Source organism: Lasioglossum baleicum, chromosome 6, assembly GCF_051020765.1.
Source record: "Lasioglossum baleicum chromosome 6, iyLasBale1, whole genome shotgun sequence".
NCBI lineage: Eukaryota > Metazoa > Arthropoda > Insecta > Hymenoptera > Halictidae > Lasioglossum > Lasioglossum baleicum.
The window spans coordinates 4,564,450-4,587,358 of record NC_134934.1 but is presented as its reverse complement, the minus strand read 5'-3'; the positions used below and the strand labels follow the sequence as shown (position 1 = coordinate 4,587,358).

The 22,909-nt window shown below is 40.3% G+C and overlaps 1 protein-coding gene across 2 annotated transcripts in view; it reads right to left on the bottom strand.

The window, feature by feature from the left end:
- Window positions 1–5,911: 5,911 nt before the first annotated feature.
- LOC143209685 (uncharacterized) overlaps window positions 5,912–22,909 on the bottom strand; it is a 59,477-nt gene continuing 42,479 nt past the window's right edge. Inside the window, exon 5 of one of the 2 annotated variants that reach the window (XM_076425688.1) lies at window positions 5,912–8,974. In XM_076425688.1, the coding sequence (XP_076281803.1) occupies window positions 8,737–8,974 (238 nt within the window). In that variant the 3' untranslated portion in view covers window positions 5,912–8,736. The remainder of the gene's footprint in view (window positions 8,975–22,909) is intronic. The other variant, XM_076425690.1, reaches the window with a different exon arrangement.

Here is a 22,909-nt window from a genome sequence, read left to right as displayed (position 1 = left end):
TGAAATTTTGTATACACACTTGCTTTCGATTACAATAAAAGTAGAAAATGAAATGTATAAAAAACTTTTTGAAAACCACGCTTAGATTAAAATGCACTAAAAAGGAGAAAATAATTGTTTTCCTGGTTCTCCATAAAATACCGAATCCAGTTAAATGATTAATAATATATTTCCCCAAAATTTGAAGCAATTAGTTCAAAATTTCTTCTGTTATAAAAATAGCGTCGATATAGATAGAAAAATTTAATATAAATTTAAATAAAATCATGACATTAGTGACGATAAAAATAAAAGCGTGAAGCGCTAAACTATATTGACGTAATCTTCGTGGGCGTTCCAAGCTTTTATTTTTATAGTCATTAATGTCATGATTTTATTTAAATTTATATTAAATTTTCCTACCTATTCCACCATCAATTTTATAACGGAAGAAATTTTGAACTGACTGCTTAAAGTTTTGTGGAAAAATATTATTAATCATTTAACTGGGGTCGATATTTTATGGAGAACCAGGAAAAAAATTATTTTCTCCTTTTTAGTGCACTTTAATGTAAGCGTGGTTTTTGAAAAGTTTTTTTTATATATTCTATTTTCTACTTTTATTGTCACCGGACGCAAGGTGTGTATGTAACATTTCAGCAAGATTGCACTATGGGAAGAGGATTAAAATTCGCTTACAAGATTTGACGCATACAACGACAACGACAACATCGACAACTCGGCAAGCTAAAATAAACGTGGTAAAAAAATATAAAGCGCGTTAAAAAAAAAATGAAGTTGTAAGGGTATTTTTAGCGAAACGATATCGCGTGTTTATTGGCTGGTACAATTCCCATGATTAATCCGAATGTATGTATCGGCGTGGACGGTCGAGGATGTAAGTCAGAATAAAGAGTGTGCTTTTAGTCCGGCAGAAATATGTGGTCACCCAGCTGGGGAAGTTTTCGGTGTAGCCATTTGGAAAGTTTTGAAGAACAAGGACCAGGATCCGTGGGGGCAATAAATCACTGTGAACAGGGGTTGGTGACTCATGAATACCGTCGGACGAACAGAGGGGTGGTACATCGGGCTACGTATTTCTGCCGGAGCCATCGAAGGGTATGGAAAAGTTCCGAGCAGTCACGATGAGTGCCCGATAGCTACACGAATACAAAAGTAACTCTCCGAAAATCGTCGAAAAATTGATATAAATTACTCGACCATTCCCCCGTGGATCTATCTGACTTTTTTTTGCGTTGATTCTTATACAGATTATAGCCCTCGTGTTCCGTTCATTTTTCAAAAACCCGTTCTCTCCTTTTGCCGCGCGCGACTCCCGGTTTAAAACTTCATCCTAATTATTTAACTATTCCCCGAGGTCGAGATTTGTAGACTTTCGCACGGCAAAGCGAAGTTTAATTGAATTCCGGGATCACTTAATCATCAGCGATTGCTTTATATTCAATTATTTCTGGTTCACAATGTATGGATGAAGTTTCCTGATAGATCGTTGAAGTTTCGGAAATTATCCTCGTTTAGCCCGGCCCAATGATTCACCGCTTTGTTTTTTCCCTGTATTTTATCTACCTCCTGTTATCGGCTCTCGGAGTCCTACACAATCAGTCAAAACACTCTTCGTGCACCCTTCAAAATGGGAAGATACACATAAATAATAGATACACAGCAGATACACATAAATAGTCTTTTGAAACAATTTTTTTGTCACGTTCTAAGGGAGTCTGCTCTGTTGTAACTTTCTTAAAATTCGACTAAATGGTGTTCGATTCAAATTCAATCATTCAAATAATTTCGTAAAAAGATTAATTTGGGTTGATTTTAAAGCTGGATGTCTCTAGTTCCATAATCCATTGTTCATTTTTATTCCAAGATTTCTTTTCACGATGTAGCGGCCGAAAGACCCGTTTTTCCTCGATAAATGCTATACATTTAACCGTCTGCGGAAACTTAAAAAATTTTCTTTCCTGACTGAAACCACCATATATTTTAAGATTGTAGCTTCCTCTTTGCAACGATACCTTAAAAGTTGGTGTACGATTTCTTTTAGTCGTTTTATCGAGCTTTGAACGAGAAGCGTGCCGCCAACTTTACAGTGGTGCAAGTTACACCATGAGGGCTTTTCACGACCGAACTCGTTCCTCGTTTTTGTTCCATAAAACAGTGAACAAAAATCGGACATCAATTTTTAAGGATTCGTTGTGAAGAGAAGGCTTCGATCTTCAAATCCATGAAAGTTTCATTTACGAGAAAAATTTTTGAAAGTTTTTAGAGACGTTTCACTTTGCAGCATTTTTTAGGGAAAAACGTCTATTTTGGATAACCCTTTAGATCGCGCCAGGGGAAGTTCAAAAACATTTTTTAATCATCGGGATCTATTATTCGGATGAGTATTATTGAGTATCTTGCTCGTATAGGCTCCATTAATGAATAAAACCGAATTAATACCGCGCAGACGACGCGGGAACTGAATCCCGCACGAGCACGGTAAAAATTCCGGATCGGAATACCGAGAACCATCTCAATTATTAGTTTAATAATGAAGATCCAATTAAAGCTTGTTAACTATTTACAGAGAAGTTTTTGCCACATTCTAACCTTCAGCCCTGTCAGCCGTGCATTATGCAGAATTCGGTGAATACTGAGTCGTTTCAATAAAATAGGTGGAATTAATCCGAAAATGTTAATATCATCGATTAAAATTAGATCTTTTCGTAAGTTAATATACCTGATTGAAACAGACGATCGCATTAGTTAGATAAATAATAGATGCCGATGGTAGTGAACACCGATAACTAGACTGCGGATTTTAAACCAGTGGACATGTTAAAAATATTTAACGACATCATTGTATTAGTTTCAGCTCAATATGTAGAAGAAATTAATTAATTAAAAGAAGAATACAATTTTCATTCGGCTCCTGTGTTCTGCAATGAACTCGTCGTCGTCCGTAGTTAAAACATTGTAAGAGTAATACAAAAATGAGTAAGAGAAATTTATTTAAAACAGCAATAAAATTAAAAGAACTTAGAAGCACTACTTATTATATTATTTTCAAACTATTCCAAAAAATATACAAAAACAAAATAAACTTGTGTCTCGCTTCAATTTGTTGCAATTCAAGTAGAAAACGTTGATTTCTGATCACTTTGAGCAAGAGGTTTCATTTACGACAAAATTGATGCGTGTTCAACAACCAAATAACAGAAACATAAATTTTATCGAACTTTCCGCAATTACACTGTGACGGAGCGGTCCGCGAATTCGAACAAGAATGGGTTCATTATGCGCGTATCCGCGGTTGAAAATTTATTAACAACGTAAAAAAGTTTGCTCATCCCGCGCGCCATGAATGAGCGATACGTTTAAATAATACGAAAGAGGGTGCAGCGTGGAGCATCGAGCGGTTCCGAAGCGAATCGGCAAACTGAAAGTACCTTTCTAATTACACTCTCAATAATAAAGATCCAATCAAGACCGGTCAACGATTTTAAAAAAACATAAACCAAGCGATATATCGTCGGCTGAAATATCCACGGGTTTGAAAAGCACTAGGGAAAGAGATCTCGACGAGAAAGAGAGAGAGAAAGAGAGAGAGAGAGAGAGACGCGCAACAACAACACAACCTCCGAAACCCGCTCGGCTCCGCTCGGATCGGCGCCGCTTATTTACAAGAGCAAGTAAACGCGGGTAACGCGGCCGGGCGAAGCGTGCCCTTTCAAACGGAATATTGGATTTCGGATTTGAAAGAATAAACGGATTAGTCCGATGTGAATGGCGTATCTTCGAGGATTAATAGGGGGTGAAAGTCGAGGAGGAGAGGCCGAGAGAGAGTGCTCGCGCCGCGGCTCGGCTCGACGCAAACATATACACAAGCCGCGTTCCGGCTCCGTTCCTCGCCGCGTGTGTACGCGATCCTATCGCACGCGGAACGAGTAATTGAATTATTTCATCAGTGTTATTACCAGCGATGCGGAAACAAATAGAGTAATAATTCCGGTAACACGATTCAATCGGCGAGCGCATAATAAAATAATATTTATTGCCGAAACTCTCTCCTTCTCTTAACTAACTATTTTCACAAAAGACTCGCTACCGGCTAATGAAACATCAAAGATTCAATGTTCTCAGAGTCGATAACTCTCGGTTCCACGTGCGTCTCAAGGTCTAACCGGGATCCATCACTGTGCGTACCGAATCGGCTAACAGTTTCGCCGAAATATGAAATATAAAATTAAATATACAAATTTTTCACATATACATTTTTGCGGGACAAAGGATACCGTGTATTAGCTGTACTGACCGTGACATAGCCGATAATTTAAATAAATTGAAAGGAATGTGACAATATTCGGAAATTAGCCGTTCTTATTATAGATGTGTAAAATCCGCTGTCGAATTTTTGTCGTTAATAATTCGTTGCGTTCGCAGTTCTTCTCTACTATTAAATAAAACGTATTCCGCAACGATATATTCGCAAACGGAACATGCCATGCCGATACTACAGCTAAAAAAGCAGCAACAGCCTCGATAAATGCGCCAAAACAAACCAATTTCATTACGATATTTTTTCAAATCAATCCACTCCGACGTGGAATGGAACAAGGCAGACTGACTCGTGTAATTGTTCAAAGTTTGATTGCGCCTCAAATCAGGATTACCTTTTTAGAAAGTGGGCTAAACAACTTCAATTTTTTCTGCCGCTGGAAGAGTTAGTTTATTGTAGTAGATCACATGTGTAGCGAGAACATTTTCGGAAACTGAAGTTCACGAATGAAATTGTAAAATAAAGAATTGACCGATTGCGATGAAATTTTCGGCATGCACGCAACTAACAGAAATCTGGCAATTTGGAATTTTCATTAGAAACTCTGATAAAAAAGCAATCTGTACGATAAACAGCAAATTCAGTTTCCTTGTCAATATTTATTCTCTCGAAAATTCATTGTAATTCAAATCACCGTGAACATGAAGATTGAAGTCACCTCTTTACGACGATTTCATAAAAGTTCCAGCAGGAAGTGGTCTCTGATGAGTGTGACATTTGATTAGAGTAGGTGTCTGGATGTGTGCGCCGCGCCGCGTCGGTGCTGGGGACGGCGGCCATCTGTAAAACGAAATTAGGGCTACTTGTTCTGAAAATATTTGTACCTTTTCTCTTCGGATTTTTCGCAACTGATTGCGCCCTTTCTTCCCGGCTGATTGCTCGCCGCGCGAATCTCAAGGCGTCGGTGATTATGAGAGGCCGTCGTGCCCGTTCAACGAAACTTTAACGCTGATGCGATTAGGGGCTCGCAGGAGAACGTGTCGGAGATTTAGTCGGCCTAATTTTGTCCCGTGGAAATCTCTCCTTTCGCGTATGAAAAATTCCGTTTTCAATTCGATTCTCTTTGATTCGGTTGGCGGGCTGTGTAAGAGAATAATTCGGCTGAATACGGTTGGCGTTTTTAAAGAAGACCAATGAATATCGCGAGCACGTACTTTCGAATGTATTTTGTGCAACAAAACCGGGAGCCCTTGAAAGTTTTCGGTAAATCCGATAAATAGCTTTCGATTAATCCTTCGGTGACTCCGTTCCGAAAATATTGTGCGAGTCCGGGCGGGGAACTCGCGGAGGAATTCGCGAAAAAATTTCACCGCTGCACCGGCGTCGCACCGCGAAAAAAAGAACGTATCGGAAAATTTATTTAAATGGTACGCCATTTAGGTATCGCGAATTGTTTGAAGGGAAACCAATTTCGATTTTTTTTCCGCGGAAAAGCACGAATAAATGTTCGAGTCTTTTTCAGGCTGCCACGTGTTACTCGACAATAGTTTCCCTCTATTTTTCGAAACACTCCGATAAAAACCGGCCGAGAATCAGAAGCGGAAGAAAGTGGATGTTCGAACGGCGCAGGGTTCAATGAATGATTGCCTGTTTGTGGTCATATCGTTATTATTATCATAAATATCCTTTCGTATCGTGACAAGCTGAGGAACATAATGAGCATCGATACCCAAAAAATTGGCAAAACTTCGACTATCGTTCCGTCTCACACAAAGAATCGAGAAACTATGGCTGCGGACATGCGAGAGATACCTCTTGACACTTTTACACATATTACTGTTTTCTGTATTCGCTTTTTTTCGTTTTTTTTTTTTGTTTGTTTTAGCTGTTTTGTTTATTTGTTACACCCGAAGACGCACCATACCCATCCGTTCGCAAAATATTCAGTTACACCACTCTCACGCGTCGTTCCGTCCCCGTTTCCATTTTTTTTTTGTCCTTTTGGCTAATTCGCGAATGAAACGCGTCGCTCGCTACGAACGCTCGCCGCGTCCCGCTACGTACATAGAAACGATGACAGTTTCAAAAATACAATTAGAAAATCATGTAGAGTATTATGTTCAGTCGTTGCGATCCTTAACGATAATTCGTAACTAATGCTAGCACACATTGCCTGTCGAATACAGAATATACATATACATATATAATACATAACACACGATCCCGTCGTTCATTCGCGATTCCGTTCCGTTTCCGGCGCGCTCCTCGAACAATCCCAGAAAGAACCATAATTTACAGAGCTTCTCTTGACGCGTTCGAAATGCACCGGGAACTTTTTTTCGTACACAATGAAACCGTTTTCTCCGAAAATGTTCTCAACACAAACGAACTTCGCAACGACAATTTTAGTTCTTCCTCGCTTATTAACAACTTTTATCACTCATTTCCACGAACTTTTTCTCCACACATCGTTCATCTCTGTCGCTGTACCGTAGTCACAGACGTGCGAGACACTTAAGAGGGGTGCAGAATGATTTATTTGACCGGATCTCGGGAGAGTATGCACTCGAATCACTATGTACCTCCGTGCTTTAATCTAAAGTTACCCATTACGAAGGGATCATTAAGACACTTTTATGTGACGGGGAAAAGCGAGCAATCTGTATTAAACTAATATTTCAACATGTGTCTATTGCTTGCTAGTTATTATAGCTGAACACGTCGAGTGCGGTAATTCAGTTAACAAAACCTGAAAAATCAATTATATTTGGGAACATAAAATTGACGCGACGTAACATGTAAAATTCACATAAATTGACATTATGAGACGTAAAATTGAATGTACAGGAGTGTGTCATAATGAGAGTGGAGATGTACAGGAGTTACGAAAGGGGTGTTACGAAAATTGTCCGAGAAATCCGTCGTATATTAGGTACGAAAAAAATTCCCGAAAACAGATGTACCTCGAACGCGACAACGAAGCATGTCCATCCTCTAGAAACAAGGGATAGGAAATCGTGCCGCTGCCGGCCAGGATAATACGATCGGAACGCGCGATGGTAAATCGGCTTTTATTATTTGTTAGGTTTCGGGCACGGTGAGAGGAGAGTCATGTTAAACGCGGCTGACAAATGTATCGGTTTCGGGGGAAGCGCATTAAACCGAGAACGGCGAATGTATTAATTTAATAAACCGCGGCCGGGTAATAAGCCGCGACAGGATCGCGCCGCGGAACGAAATTCCGTTAAACGAACGATATCGCGTCCATCAAGCATTCTCCTCCACGGTTTCCGGTCTCTCCGCAATCGTTCCCTCTCTCTTTCATCCGGTTTCCGGTTTCCCCGCGAGTCTTACGCGAGTGGAAACATAGTCGCTTAGGTTATTTCGACGGTTTTTTCGTCTGCGGCGATCGCTCGCCTCAAGAATATACAAACTGCGAAGCGGAGCGGAGCGCGGCAAAACGTGAAACGCGTGACGAAAATTATCTATCCGATTCCGATTCAGGTACGTCCCCTATCTTTCTCTCTGACTCTCTCTCCCCCTCTCTCTTTCTCTGTTCGACAGCGTGCGAACGCGTTTGTATAATACTCTCAGCCGCGGCACGCTTCGTTCGACATTTAATTCCGGGCTGCGCGAATTAATCGGACAACGAGAGATGGAAAGATAGATAAAGAGCGACATATTATACACATACAGTATATGTATAGATTTATGTATATATGTATATAGATACACGTATCCACGCTACGTTTAGTCGTTTTTTTCCGAGTGTTATAAAAGTACGAAAAAAAACTATTTCTTTTCATCTTTTCTTACGTTTCTCTCCCCCCTTTCGCTCTATCACACTCGCGCTCTCACTCTCTTTCGCTCGTTCACTTCCACTCTTCTTCTTCTTCTTCTTCTTCTTCTTCTTTATTTAATCTTTTTTTTTATCCTGCGACACGATGCGGCGTGAACGTACTACACGGTACCTACACATTGCGAAAAAACAATGATCTCGCCGAGAGGAAGCAAGTACGTACTGTATGTGTTCGTCTCTGTTCTCGCGTGTATGTCCCGTATGTGTGGATCCGATGTATGGTGTACGGTGTGTATGGTGTGTGCGTGTACGGTTTGTGTAGTTTAATAAAATACTCTTCGGGATGTTGTTCTCTGTGAACCCCCCTCGATTCATCGAGCCGTTCCTCCCTCGAATACCTTGCCAGTTGTTCGTTGATCGGGCGATTTAAGGCCGAGAATGGACCGGGCCGCGATTCATCCGCGACCGATCCCCGCGTTCGTTCTTCCACCTTTCTTTCTTCTTTGGCCACCTTTTGTTCCTCCACCTGGGACACTCTTTCTTCCGGTCGGCTCCAACCCCTTCATCCTCCGCGCGGACACTGTCCCGCTTATTGTTTCTCCGCTTTCCAGCTTCCGAAGCGGCCGGGTAACACTGACCCGCCGCGATACACGCGTCAACCGTCGACGTTCACGTTTTACATCGACGTCAACCGGACGATCTCTTTCTCTCCTCCGTGGATCCCGTGGCCGCGGAGACGTCGCACAAAGCGGCCACCCTCTCGACTCCCTTTACAAGCACGTCGATTTATATAAACAGCTCCAAAGCGCGCGGTACTTGAATGCAGCGTGGTTAACGAATGACGATCAGAAGAAACAGCCCGAGCACCAGCCGCACCAACGACCCGCTCGGTTCCGTCGTCGACGAGCCGAGAACTGAAACAAGCAACGCGTCAACAATCATCACTCAACTTCGCATCGAAATACGGATTAGGCACGCTAAACACATACAGTTACTCGAATTAATATTCGGAATCTCTAAAGAAAGACGATAACTTTTTTAATGTTGTACTATACGCAATCAATGCAAACATTTTTTATTTTGCATAAAGATCCACGGTCTATTAGTGACGATCGCATATGCGGTTTTTATAACATGCGGCGCCGCAACTACGGTTGAAACAAATCTGCACAGCGCCTAATTGAATCCATAGTATTTCAGACCGCAATTCCGGTACCGCACGGTCGTCGTACGTTAGAAAAACGGATGTATGTAGCGAGCCTTACGGACTGGAAATCAAGCGGACACTCTTTAAAAATTATTTTTCATATTGCTTTTGTAAAGGCAGAATGTAAATGCAGTTACGTGGAAAATTGAATAGAAGTTAACCCCTTTACTAGACCTAAAAGGATTAATCTTTCGACAGTTAAGTCGAACGAGACTATCTTGAGAACCATTAAAAGACAAGTGCTTTGTAGATTGATTAATTCTGCCTCGAAGTAGGCCATTCTATTGCACTATCAAACGGTTTTAGTGAAGTACATTACTCCGTTTTTAAAAAATACAATTACCACTTCGACGAAACTTTAAATTGATAAAACATTTGTATCCTGTTTCGTAACATTTTCATTGAAAAACAGAAAAGCTTGTATTCTTCCAGGACAGCTTGTCCTCCGCAGAAAACTGCGCCACTTAATTTTAATTGCGCCTTGCTTGGTAGTTACTAATCGTACAAGAGTTAATATTTGTTTTTGGATATTGTCAAGATTTCTATTAAATTTCCTTATTGCAAGTACTACAATATTTTTCGTACATCGAATAATGCTGGAAGGAAGCGAATATACATATTATAATTTGTATCTAGCTAGAGACATGTGTTGCGAAGTAATTAAACGTAATTATATTGGTTTCACGAGCCCATTAACCCTCGGACGGTGGATGGTCTGGGACGGACGTACCAGACGAATGTAGGGTCATTTTGACCTGTAGTAGAGTTTCCATTGTAGTGCCAGGCTTCAACGGAGAATTATGCATAAAACTGTATGCACACCTTACTATATACACGTGTAATCACATTAATAAACAAATGAATAAATATGGCACCGTTGGTCCGTCACGAGTCAACTGTGCAGAAGTTGATATGAAAAATTCAATACACGTTTCCAAAATACCTAGAATATTCAGTAGTACGTGAAAAAATCCAACAATATTAATTTGAAAAAAATATTCCGACGGGAAAATGTGTGCACATCAATCTTTTTCCATTATTTCTGCCTATTTATTTAACAGTTCATTAATCTGTCACTCATATTCAAAGCGAATTAACGTGTTGCATCAAGGAAAATGACCTAATTCGTCATTCGTCATTGATGTTCACCACTGTTTTATCAATAACTTTGTATTTTTGTTTTTTTTTCTGAATTACGTCAATCATTTTTCGGTTATCTCTATTTCGGTTGTTAGCTGCAACATTTTTGTCGTGTACATTTTATTTAAATACACCTTTGTAAATATTATAAAAAGTGAGGAGGGTTAAAGGTGTATTTAATTCTTGATCAGCAAGACTAGGGTCCATAAGCTTGTTCATTGTTGCTAGTTCTCTAGCAACAAGATCAAGACATTAACTATTTGTCCCCGTTGAAAAATCAACGGCTGGCTTATTTCTGAAGGTATGCTACTAATTTATTTTTAACAGTTAATCCTGTAGGATTTCCGGGGTCAAAACATATTGGTGTACTCCATTGGTGCTAACAGCTACCTGTATACCAAATTGCAGCTTTCTGTGTCTCCTGTGCTTCAGGATTTTCTTACTGTTACAGCGGACAGAGGAACTGGCAATTGGATATATATAGAGTGATGCACGAATCGTGATCAGTAGTCTGTTATTAGCAGCCCGATGGAAAATGTTGTTATCAGCTATAGAACGGTTTCTCAATTTCTTCAACTCTGTGTTTTCATGATTTTGCAAGGTCACCTTCAATGTTTTGCAAATACACCTATCATATTCTTACGCCTATCAATTCAAGCATTTCAAGACAAATTCGATAAGTATCATAACATTAAAAAAATTGCTTTTTAAATTTCTTTTACAAAAAATTTGCTGCAATCTCGTGAAAACCCTATACCTGACAAAAACATTTTCGATCGGACTACTAATAAAAGAGTAATCTCTACTAATTCGTGGTTCACCCTGTACACAGATTCTCCAATATAAATTGACAAAAAGAAAAAATGATTACATGGCCAGGAGAAATGAATTATTAGGTCGTCCTAAAAGTGTCTTTTACCATATTGTTAGATAACATCAGCGTACACAAACAATATAATACAATCTTCTGTTCGTTAATGCTTTATTATTCTTTAAGCTTCCCCTTCCTTAACCGCGTGCTATTGGTTTTCTTAAAAATTACTCTGAATTTGCGCTGAGCATGTTAATCGAGAACGAAACGAACTTTTGGGACAGCTTAATAGAATAGAAATAAGAGGTAGAAAGCGAATTTTCAAAATACGCGACAACAAGGGGAACAGCTGAAATAATACATACATATATAGACAGTGAGAAAAGTGTGTTGAAAGAATGACACGGGAGACATGTCCCGTGCAACTGAATTCTGTCAGTGGTCGGCGCGTCTGATAGATCAACCGGGGATCGTTCATAATGTACCGCAGAAATCATGTTGGTACGCGTTGAATATTTACGATCTCGGGCGAAGTGTGTGTGGCAGAGTATTTGCGAGTCGAACCAGCGTCACGGTTTATATTTTTCGCGTCTCGCACGGTCTTGAAAATGGTTTCATTGTGGGACCAGGGGCGTAGAGCGGCGCGCGTTGCATCCTCGAGGACGCCTCTACACGCGACCGGAAGTCCTCGTCCTTAGACAGAATAATTCAGAAACATCCGCAACGAGAGCTCACGTTCTAGAACCGCACGGCCCCGAGATCAGGGCACTTTCTCCCGCTGTCGCTATACATAGTTCGTTCGTCGAAATATTTGATCATTCCGGTTTATAGAGCTCATGGTCCCAGAAGGGCGCAGCTTTTAGCCGGTTTACTACTTCCTGGACCTTCGCGAGTGGCCGCAGTAAAAAGGCCTGACAGTTGCAGCCCTGCCGGTGACGTAAATGAACCCTTCCACCGTAAGGGACCTCTTGTTTATGTGTTGTCAGCAACGAAAACCGTGAAAGTTTAACAGAATCCTGTTCGTCTTTATTCACCGTTATCCGTTGAAATTTATTTTTACCGGCGCTATTGATCGCCGTTTTTACACAACGATTTTTTTTTTTCTAATATTCAAACGTATTCCATGGTAATCTATCACGATCTCCGCGTGTCCGTTTGTACACAGGAGATCGAAGAAATCATTCTTAATACATCACGTTCTATTTACGCTCGAAAAACACGGAACTGGCGAGAGCGTGTCGATAAAAATCTATCGCAGTCTCCGAGCTGTTTTGCCGAATCTATCAGTGTCTAAAACATATCACGATGTCTCTAAAAAGGTCGCTGGCATCTTTGAACTTTAAAAACATCTGCCAATCCGATTTTCTTTCCACGGTTCCCCCGAGACAAATCGTCCTGGTCACCGCACAAAAATCTATCAAAGTTGTTCTGCATTCAGACAAATCTATCTAATCTAGATCGTAGCGGACACACACGGCGCGATTCAACATTCGGTGGAATCTGTCATTGTCCGCCGGCTTCTATCACGGTGCGTAACAGATTTCATCCTAATCTGTCAGCATTTATCTAGCATCTAGCATGATCTATCTAGTCGGGCCAGGCCGGCGCAATCCATCAATACTTATCAAACAGGATCTAATTCGATCAATGAGGGCCTAACATCTATCGGAATTGCATCCGGAATGCGTGCCCTAATCCGTACGCGCGTCGAGCCTCTGTATCTACAAATCTATGGTTACCGTGCGCGTCTTACTGCTGCATTGATTGGTCCCCTAATATTGGGAAGACATCGGTGGTTTCGTTTTCCTAGAAAATTCAATCTAAACATTCGCCAAGTACGTTGCTGTAGAATAAGTTTCTGTCTGACCATAACCTACTGATTCTACTTATTTAGGAATACAATACTACTTCGCTATAGCGTGACAACTTCGAAATGTTACTTACATCGTGTATTCACTTTTTTTAAATCCTATACCGAAATACTCGTGACACTTTTCCGATTGAAACGATACCAAACACGACGCAACTTGGATTACGTATGCTGGTTACTAGAGATGGAATCAAGTTCAATATGTATTCACAATTACAACATCCTTGAATGTTTCAAATTTTTTCCCATTCTGTATTTCATTCAACCAATGTCTTCATAAATGCATGAAGATCCGCAGTCTCTTTATAACTGTTTCAGTCAGAACCGATTATTAGAACTAGGGACGGGATCAAGTTCAATATGTACTCACGAATCCGAGTCAATTTCAATAACAAAGTTTCATTTCATGGGTTCCGATTACTACTTAAAAGCAATAATGTTTCAATGATTATATTTGAAAAGTATTAATTTTATACAAACTGATGTCGAACCTCGGAATGAGTACTTACAAGTTTCGAAAAGATACTTACAAGTACTTCGATGTTGAAAGGAATCGGATCTTTCACAAGTAGTACTCGAATTTTGGAAATCAGAACTGCGTAGTAGGTTTTAAGCACTTTCTTGATTAAATTCGTAACTATTTAAGAATAATATTTCATTTACTATACTTGGTTTTATGCTATTTCTTTTTTTATCCAGGGACAACATAATTGATTTTAAAGGTAAATAAGATAATGACTAGAAAAATCAGAGAATTTCCGGTACGATATTCGTAAAAGTTTCGAATCTGTTTGACCAAGATGCGAATATACTTGCAAATATTATTTCCGTTTACCAAAGTACGTGTAAAAGGTTTGAAACTGTCTGGCACAGGTTCGAGTATACTTAGGAGTACTATTTCTGTTTTTCGAAGTACTTATAGAGAGTTCGAATTCAATCAATCAAAGTTCGAACCTGTTTGCGAGGTACTTGATCCCATCCCTACTAGTTACTCGTGATATAGTGCAGCCTCGATTATCTGAACTGATCAGAGGAAAATGATTGTTTCGATAGCAGGACAGTCGCCTAGTGCCAGATGAAATCTTTATGGCTTTCTTTACCATTTTTGGCTTCAGAAAATGTTCGAAAAATGGTAGAATGTAAAATTTCACACAATGTCCGCAGTCTAATAATGAATCTAGTACAATTTTGATATCTTCGGTGTCGTATAATCGAGGTTCTACAGAATCGCGAATAAAATAAACAAAGATACTCCGAAGTGTATCATGTATGGAGTGATTTGAATCAGAAAAATGTCATCAAGATGTTAATAAAAGATTCACAGGGGAACAATGAAGAACAAGAAATTTCAGTGTTGTCCCGTAAAATAACCGTGTTCCTTTCGGATATCGAGACGTTTCGTATTTGCGATTTTGTAGGTTCTACGAGTTGGTTGGTCGTCTTGGAGCCGCATTAATTAGCTTTCTCCTTGGCCAACGGTCCCGGTAAACGGCGGCCGGATGAGTAACGGCGCTCGTTTCGGATTCTTCGAAATTTCAACGTGAATAATTCGCGGCGGACGGGCAGATAAAACTGCCAGGCGACGCTTTGTGTCGGTTCTCCAGAGGACAATGTGCCAGCAGTCGGAAACGCGGGCTCTCCGTGTCGCGTTCTAGGAGCTCCTTGCGGTGCACAGGGGGTCGACGGTCGGCCCGGAAGTTTCAGAATTAATTCCCGCCATTTTCCCCGCTAATATATCCCTGTAGTCGCCGGTGTCGGGGGAGGCTGCGCGAATCGGGAGTAATAAAACCGCGCTATCCGAACATAATAACCCGAACAAAAAAAAAAAAATCAAATTGAGGGAACGCTTACGCTTTAATAGCGGCCGCCGACGCCGCCGGATGTAGGTCATAGATTTTCGATTGCGCCTTCCGAGCGCTGATGGATGACTGGTCTGTCTCTCGTCATTCTGCTCTTCTTCCCATTTTGCTCCTTCTGTTTGACCGGTACGCGCAGGTGAACGTAAAACTGTTCCGCTCTTGTCGCCGGTATGTTTTTGCTCCTCCTTCGCGCTCTCTCGTTCTCTCTATTCTTTTATTATCGAACGGTTCGACGACAAGAGCGATAAATAACGACAGCGAGAAATAATTTTCGGGCTTTCAATGGGATTACCGTGACTTTGTCACGCACGACCCGATAATTAACCCTCCCCTTGCCCCCCGCCCCTCCCCAACTTCCACGACTTGATTTACGCTGACAGAGTCGCTCTCTTTCTCTCTCTCTCTCTCTCTCTCTCGCTTTGCACAGTCAGAGACCGATCAAATATTATTCAATGCTCTTCAAATGAATTAACGCGACTTGCTCCAGTCACGCACCGGGGCCTCGAATAACGTTTGAACGAACCGCGGATGAGTGAACCGTGTCCGTGACATGGCCGACCCGCTCTCCTGTAAATGAGGCCTAATTATAACCCCGTTAATCACCCCGCCGCATCCCGCCACCACCGCCACCGCCCTCTCTGTCCCGATTTTACAATGCGCGTTTATCTCTGGTTAACTTGAATTAAGTAAATTTGAGAGGAGTTCGAAGCTGAAACAACGATAGGGGCGTACGGTAAATATTGTCTCTGCGGGGCTGTCGGTCTGTTGTTCTTCTTGTTCAGCGATCTTTCCGGAACAATAATATAATTAACATCGGCAACAGTGAACAGAAACGCTCACAGTCCCCGAAGAAACCGATCGAAACGCAGCGTATATAGGTATTTTTGGTTGCTTGAGAAATCGATCGAGACGCCTCTGGCGAAAAATGAACGGGCGAAATTCGCCTGTTAAAAATTCGCACGGAGACGGACAGAGAGAACGTCTGCTGTTTGCCCAAGTAAAATATCATTAGGTTGCGTTCATTTATATTGCAGAATTTGAATTCACGACGTTGCCGTCGGGTTTCTAAGATTGTATCATTATATTATAACTGGACTATGCGGATCTTTGTTAATTGCAAGGAACAGAAACCAAATTGAAAGTTCTTTCTCCTTTTAACCCTTAGCAGTCGAGGGGTGAATCAGAGTCACCAATAAAAATTGCCGTACCGTTATTCACAATATTGTTTACATTATTAAATATATTTGTATCTAACCAATTACTACACATTTAAGTTTTGTATGAGGTATTATATGAATTTCATATCCATAAAATGAAAGAAATCATATTCCATGGATTATTCCTATAGGTCGGAAGAAATGTTTAATTTGTCAAGTTAAAATAGCTCCGACTGATACTACTCTTTTAAACTGCGCGTACTAATTTTTTCCATAAATGCATAAAATCTCACAAAATACATAAAATCAATGTAGGCAGCAGTCAACAGATTTCATTTATATGTATAGAAAGTGTGTGGTTATAAGCAGACTGCGGATTTGGTGGATTTATGACAAAAATGAATGGATGCAACCTAAATCATAAGACAGAATAAAATAATTTAAGAGGATCAATGTATCAACTTCAGCTTACTGAGATCGTTAAAGCGGGGAAGAAATTTTTTTTATTTTGCATACACATCGTTCGTTTCACGTGGACAAAATGTATCTCATCGATTGCATCTGGATACTGATGGCGAAACTGCTCTTTTGAAAGGGATTTTTAACCTTCTCCCTGTGTATGGCAGGGATGGGCACGATAAGGGACGCCTGCTTCCCCCACCAACCTCTCTTTCATGCAGCGTGCGCCTTCGTTGGCGAATGGTGGGGGACAGAGGGCGCTATGGTGGGGACAGTCTTGTCTGAATTCAGACAAAAATGCCTATCCCTAGGGTATAAGATGAAAATGCACCCCAGACTAACAAAAACGAAAATAGAAAGTGGACGAAATTTCGAAAAATTTTCTAGAAATCCTGTCTGTGATATGTTTATACTTTTTCAAGTATGTGTGTGTGTTGTATATACTTATCTTTTAAAAATCATTAAAATCCCACAAATGCTTATGCAGACAAATGGGGTGCAAATACACCCCAGACTGACAAAAACGAAAATAAATACTGGAGGAATGGAAAATTTCGAAAAAATTTCTAGGAATGATATCTGTGATATGTTCAAAATTTTTCGAGCGTTGTTTATACTTATCTTTTAAAAATCAATAAAATCCCGCAAATGCTTATGCAGACAAATTTTTTCTTTCTTTTGCTCGAGAAATGTGTGGAGTCAAATTACCCCCTTGTACACAGATAACATTAGAATAGCAGTACACAAAGAGAAAGGTGAAACGGATCTGCCGAGATTCTATTGTACTGTAAATAATTCACGTGATCGCTCTTTCACGAGGTCATGGGTATTGAAAGGTGACCCCGTATTTTTAGACGATCATCGTAGCCAGCGTGACGCAGGCTGTCGTTCAATTACTAAGTTCTTTTTATTGTGAATTCAAATCCCGCAGTCCTTTCGATCGAATCTGTCCCGACGAGTACACGGTCTCTGTAAAGGATCAATTTGCAGATCGGACAGTCCCCGTCGGCAAAAGGCTGCCGCACGTTTCGCAAAATGATTGTTCCCGATCCGACGAACAAATATTTCATCTATCAGATAACTTACTTTTACGGTGACGAGGGAAAAGAACCGGGGCGACGAAACGCAGACAGAGAGACTGTGTGAGAGAGAGGGAGGGAGGGAGGGAACCGTACGGGGTTGAAGGAGGGTCGGACGAGCTAAAAGAGGGCTCGCCATCGAAATGGAAACTAGGAGGCAGTCTATAACGAAGCAAACAGCTAACTCAAATAACGAAACGAAGTTTTTGCAAGCTGCGATCGGCGAATTCAATCGTGGCTTTTTTGCGCCGATGATACGACTTCGATTGAATTGTGACCGGCGTGTTATTATATAACCCGTGTGCGCCGATGAAACTGATATACCACCGTTCTCGCTCTCTCTCTCTCTTTTTCTCTTCCCTCTTTCCTCGTTCTTTCTTTCTATCTATTTTTATTCATATGTCGGATTTATTTAGTTTTATTTCCTGTTGTCGGCGTCGGCGTCGTTGCCGCGTTTCCAAGTTCCGAGCATTGTCGGCCCGGTGACGTCACCGTTCCTGTGTGTCGCTGTTCGCCGCTGTCGCTCTCTCTGTCGTTGTCGTCAACGTCGTTGCCGTTGTATGTAGTCGGCCCCGTTGTTTTCGGCCGGGAAGCCCCGGTTCCGCGGGCGCTAAAGCGCGGCTCACTTGACGCGAAATAATCCGAAGCCGCAACAAATAATCCTGGAATGCGTCGGGAATTATCCTTGCCGCAGCCTCGGATTATCTGGCGTGAAACGAATTATTTGATGGCGTACCGAGCTATTTGACGTTAACCAGGATAATTCGGCCGGCCAGATTATCTGAACCGCGAGATGGACAAACAAGCGGAATTCTCCACCGACCAACCAGCCGACCATGCCAACGCCAGATTCGCGATCCTACCCACAGATTCGCACAGTGAAGAAGCTGAATAGCTTTACAGAACTCCCAAACCTTTCCCCACCGTAGCCTGTTCACCGTCAAACTACCAATTGTCGCCGTAGAAAATCTACAAAAATTATATGAGCTTCGAACTTTCCTCTGAAATCGTGTGAAAAAGGAGAACTACATCCTTCAACACTAGATTCACGTTAATATCACTGATAAATGGATTTATGATATTTGATATCTGATGCATCCGGAATTAGTCAACAAACTTGTTCCTTTCGGTAGATGTTTAAAAAATATTAAAAATTGGCCAATATAATTGTGTTTTTTAAATCATCTAATATTTGTGGTCATTTTTCGTTTCACTCGTTCTTGTTATAAACGCATAAAATCCGCAGTTTGTTCGTAACAATTGTGAGTTGCTTAATTGGACAGCAAATTTGATGCAGTTGTGTGCAAAAATCAATCGAGAAACGAAACTGTGAAAAATTCAGGAATACTGTCACATTATTTTCAACTTATTGAAATTATTGGAAGGAGACATACATTTCCATCGAAATTCCATTTCCTATCATCGACTCTGATAAATTTATATTCCATCGAAATCCGCTTATTTTACACTATAATCTTCTTAATTTCTGTACTAACAAGTTTATATTCAGTGGCATTAATTTCACGAATAGACTGCGGACTTTGAGAAGAAGGAATGATGATGCTGAACATATAAAATAAATAAATATAAGCTTCTGAAGCTTCTGTTATTAATTGACTACAATCATCGAGAAGGAGACATGTTCAAATATAATATCATACGGGGTGGTCCACCTAAATGTAGCCAGCTAAATATCTCCTTTATTTGCTGAATAAAGGAGAATGCTTTGTAAATTTATTTTTCTTCTCAAGATAATTTTTTTCCGGAATTTTCAAGGGCATCGATATTTTGTTTTCTTGTAAATTTATTCCCTGCATATAGAATATCCCGCGTATATATTAATAATATGAACTTGAAGTGAACTCTGACTTCCACCGAAAGATCATTACTAGACTGCGGATTTTATCCATTTATGAAAAAAATGGGTACATGTAATTTAAAGCAGCGGGCATGTTACAAACAATTAAGGACACCAAAGTATTAGTTTCAGCTTAATAGGATAATTAAAAGAAGAATACAATTTTTATTTGGCTCCTGTGTCCTGCAATCAATGCAAACATTTTTTATTTTGCATAAAGACCCGCAGTCTAATCATTACAATCTGTCATCGATCGTTTTAGACAATGCATATCTGTGTGGAAGGACATCAGACTTTGAGAAAAGGATAACATTTGCAAAGCATGCACCTTGCGATACCATTTACATTGTATTCAAAACATTTTTGTTATGTCATCAAAAATTAAGGAGATATCTATGTACATATAAGTAGGTGGCTACATTTAGATGGACCACCGTGTATAACGTAAAACAGTAAGGTTGATCGATCGAACTACATATTATGTTCCGGAAGTGACGTCGACACGTTTCAAAACAGAACAATTATTTGAACATCTCGTTTGATAAATATTAGGGGATGCTGGGGCGCAACTGCCAAGAACAGGTGTGGAAGAAGAGCCGGAGGATGCATTTCGTGTAGGATGCGAAAAGCGGGACAACGAAATGCTACAGTCTCTGGCTGGAGAGAAGGAGGAGAAGGGTCCTTGAAGGCCCCTGAGCGGTGGGGTTTTAGCGGGTCTGCCTTCGCCCTAGTTTTATTTCGGCAAGGTGAGTCCCACACTACCCTCCCGACCATCATCTGGAGGCTTATTAAACAAAAAAAAGGGGATGCTGTGGCGCAACAATGCGTGAAACGTTATTCGCGCGATGCATTATGATTTCCAACGAGAGTAGCTGTTTCTTCGGAGTTGAATGTCGGTTCCGTAGAAACCGGTGCACGCAAGATTCCGCGGCAGTGTTCGCCATTGTTCTCCGACTTGGCTCGCGCCATTTGCATCGGGCACAATGGTGACAAGAATTAATAAATTAATTAAACCAACAGCGCCGCGATGGTCCGTAGGAAAACGGTGGTATGATCGTCGCCAATATTTTCCACCGCGGGATCTCAATTAGTGAAATGAAACGTCGCGTTGGCCGGGTTGCTGGTCGGACACAGCAAGTTTATAGGACATAACCGGGAAACCCCGGTAGGCAGGCATTCGTGAAATTTATATGAACCGTGTCCGGGAATAGGAAAGATCTGCGAACCGGTCGCCGGGTCCGCGAGTACTTCCATGTCGGATAGTTCCATAAGAAAGTTTATAATTGGTTACCCGACGGAGTATGGTATAATTTTCTCAAGTCTAAAATTTCCTGTTTGGATGCTAATGCAGTCCGAGCGGTGCTCCAGGTGCGGTGAATCCTTAACGAAATAGATTTCTTCACAGTGTTAACGCGTTCGCTCGAGCTCCCGCGAAAGAGAAAGAGAAAGAAAGAGAAAGAGAGAGAGAGAGAGAGTGTAAGACTCTCTCCGATCCGACGGGATTATAGTTTTATACGGTCCTATATAAACTGGACGCAGTCGCTTTACTATCCTCCGCTATGGATACGGCGGTTTATTAAATCAATTAACCGACACGTTCACGGCAATGTAAATTATTCAATTTCGAAGTATTAAAACGGACCTTAGTCGATTGCACGGTCAAACTTGTCGGCTGCGTTTAGACCGGATTTACACTTGCGCTTTGACTGTTCAATATTGGCGATTGACCAATAATTAATGATTTATAGGTAAAAGGGAAATTATAGGCAAATTCATCTGACGTTTGCATGCGGTTACGGGGAAAACTGAGCCGGTGTGCGAACATTCTGGAACCTGATCTATTTAATGTAGTGCCTGTTCGTTTCGTGACAAAAAATTGTGGCCTTTCAGAAAAAGTTATGCAAAGATTGAAGGACCTACGAAAAAAATTGTTATGTCTAGACTCCGGATTTGATGCATTTATGACAACAATGAATAGGTGTAATTTAATACATTAAATACATTGGACAAATTAATTGGACACTAATTGAACATATTAGAGAGAAAATCAATTTCTATATAATGTGTAGAAAAATTTAAATTAGAATAACTTTTTTATAATTGTACCAAACGACCTGATTTTTTATAATCAATTAGAAGCATTGGTTTATGAAATGATATATGTATGTGTGTGTGTGTGTTTGTGTGTGCAAAAAAGATTTTCCAAATAGTTATAATTAACAAAAAATAAAAAAGGCATTTTTTGAAACTTTTTTATTTGGGCCCTTAAAGAAAATTTAAAATATATGTTTTGTAGATCTATAGTACTATACGTGTAGTTACACACATACTGAAAATTTCATCGAAATCGATTAATATACACACAAGCTACAAGCGGTTAAAAATGGTGAAAATCGTAGTTTTTAGTGAAAATCCAAAGAATCGTACATCTTTCGATGCGTGTCGTTTTTTTCCTGCTTCAACCGATTTCGATGAAATTTTCAGTATATGTACAACTAACATAGATCTACAAAACATGTTTTAAATTCTCATTAAAGGCCCAAATAAAAATGTTTTAAAAAATGCCTTTTATTTATATTTTGCATGTAACCTTGTACATTATCATTTCTGGAAAATCTTTTTTGCATATCATTTCATAAACCAATGCTTCTAATTGATTATAAAAAAATCAGGTCGTTTGGTACAATTATAAAAAAGGTTATTCTATTTTAAAGGGCTTACGAATACTATTTACACTTACTGTATGCTACAGAAAAGCTGTAGAATCAAGGAAGAAATTCTAGAGTCTGTAAAAACTGGTAAAAACAATTTAAGAAGTTGTGGTGCCTAGAAAACCGTTGTTGAAGAAGAATAAAATCGATCGGAAAAATTGTTTGGCCTACAAGAAACTTGTAAAACTACTGAAAAGGTTGACTAGGCTAGAAGAATCTATGGATCCTCTGCAAAACAAGAAATTGTACAGCCTGTAAAAACTGGTAAAAACAATTTGAAAAGTTGTGGTGCCTAGAAAACCGTTGTTGAAGAAGAATAAAATCGATCGGGAAAATCGTCTGGCCTACAAGAAACTTGTAAAACTACTGAAAAGGTTGACTAGGCTAGAAGAATCTATGGATCCTCTGCAAAACAAGAAATTGTACAGCCTGTAAAAACTGGTAAAAACAATTTGAAATGTTGTGGTGCCTAGAAAACCGTTGTTGAAGAAGAATAAAATCGATCGGAAAAATTGTTTGGCCTACCAGAAACTTGTAAAACTACTGAAAAGGTTGACTAGGCTAGAAGAATCTATGTATCGTCCACAAAACAGTCTGAAACTCGTAAAGACGTCTCGAGTACAGTTGAGTTGTGTGTCGCATCGAGTCGCGGAAGTGTCGAGAACCGCCTCGGGCGTGCAAATACCGCTTAGCGGTCG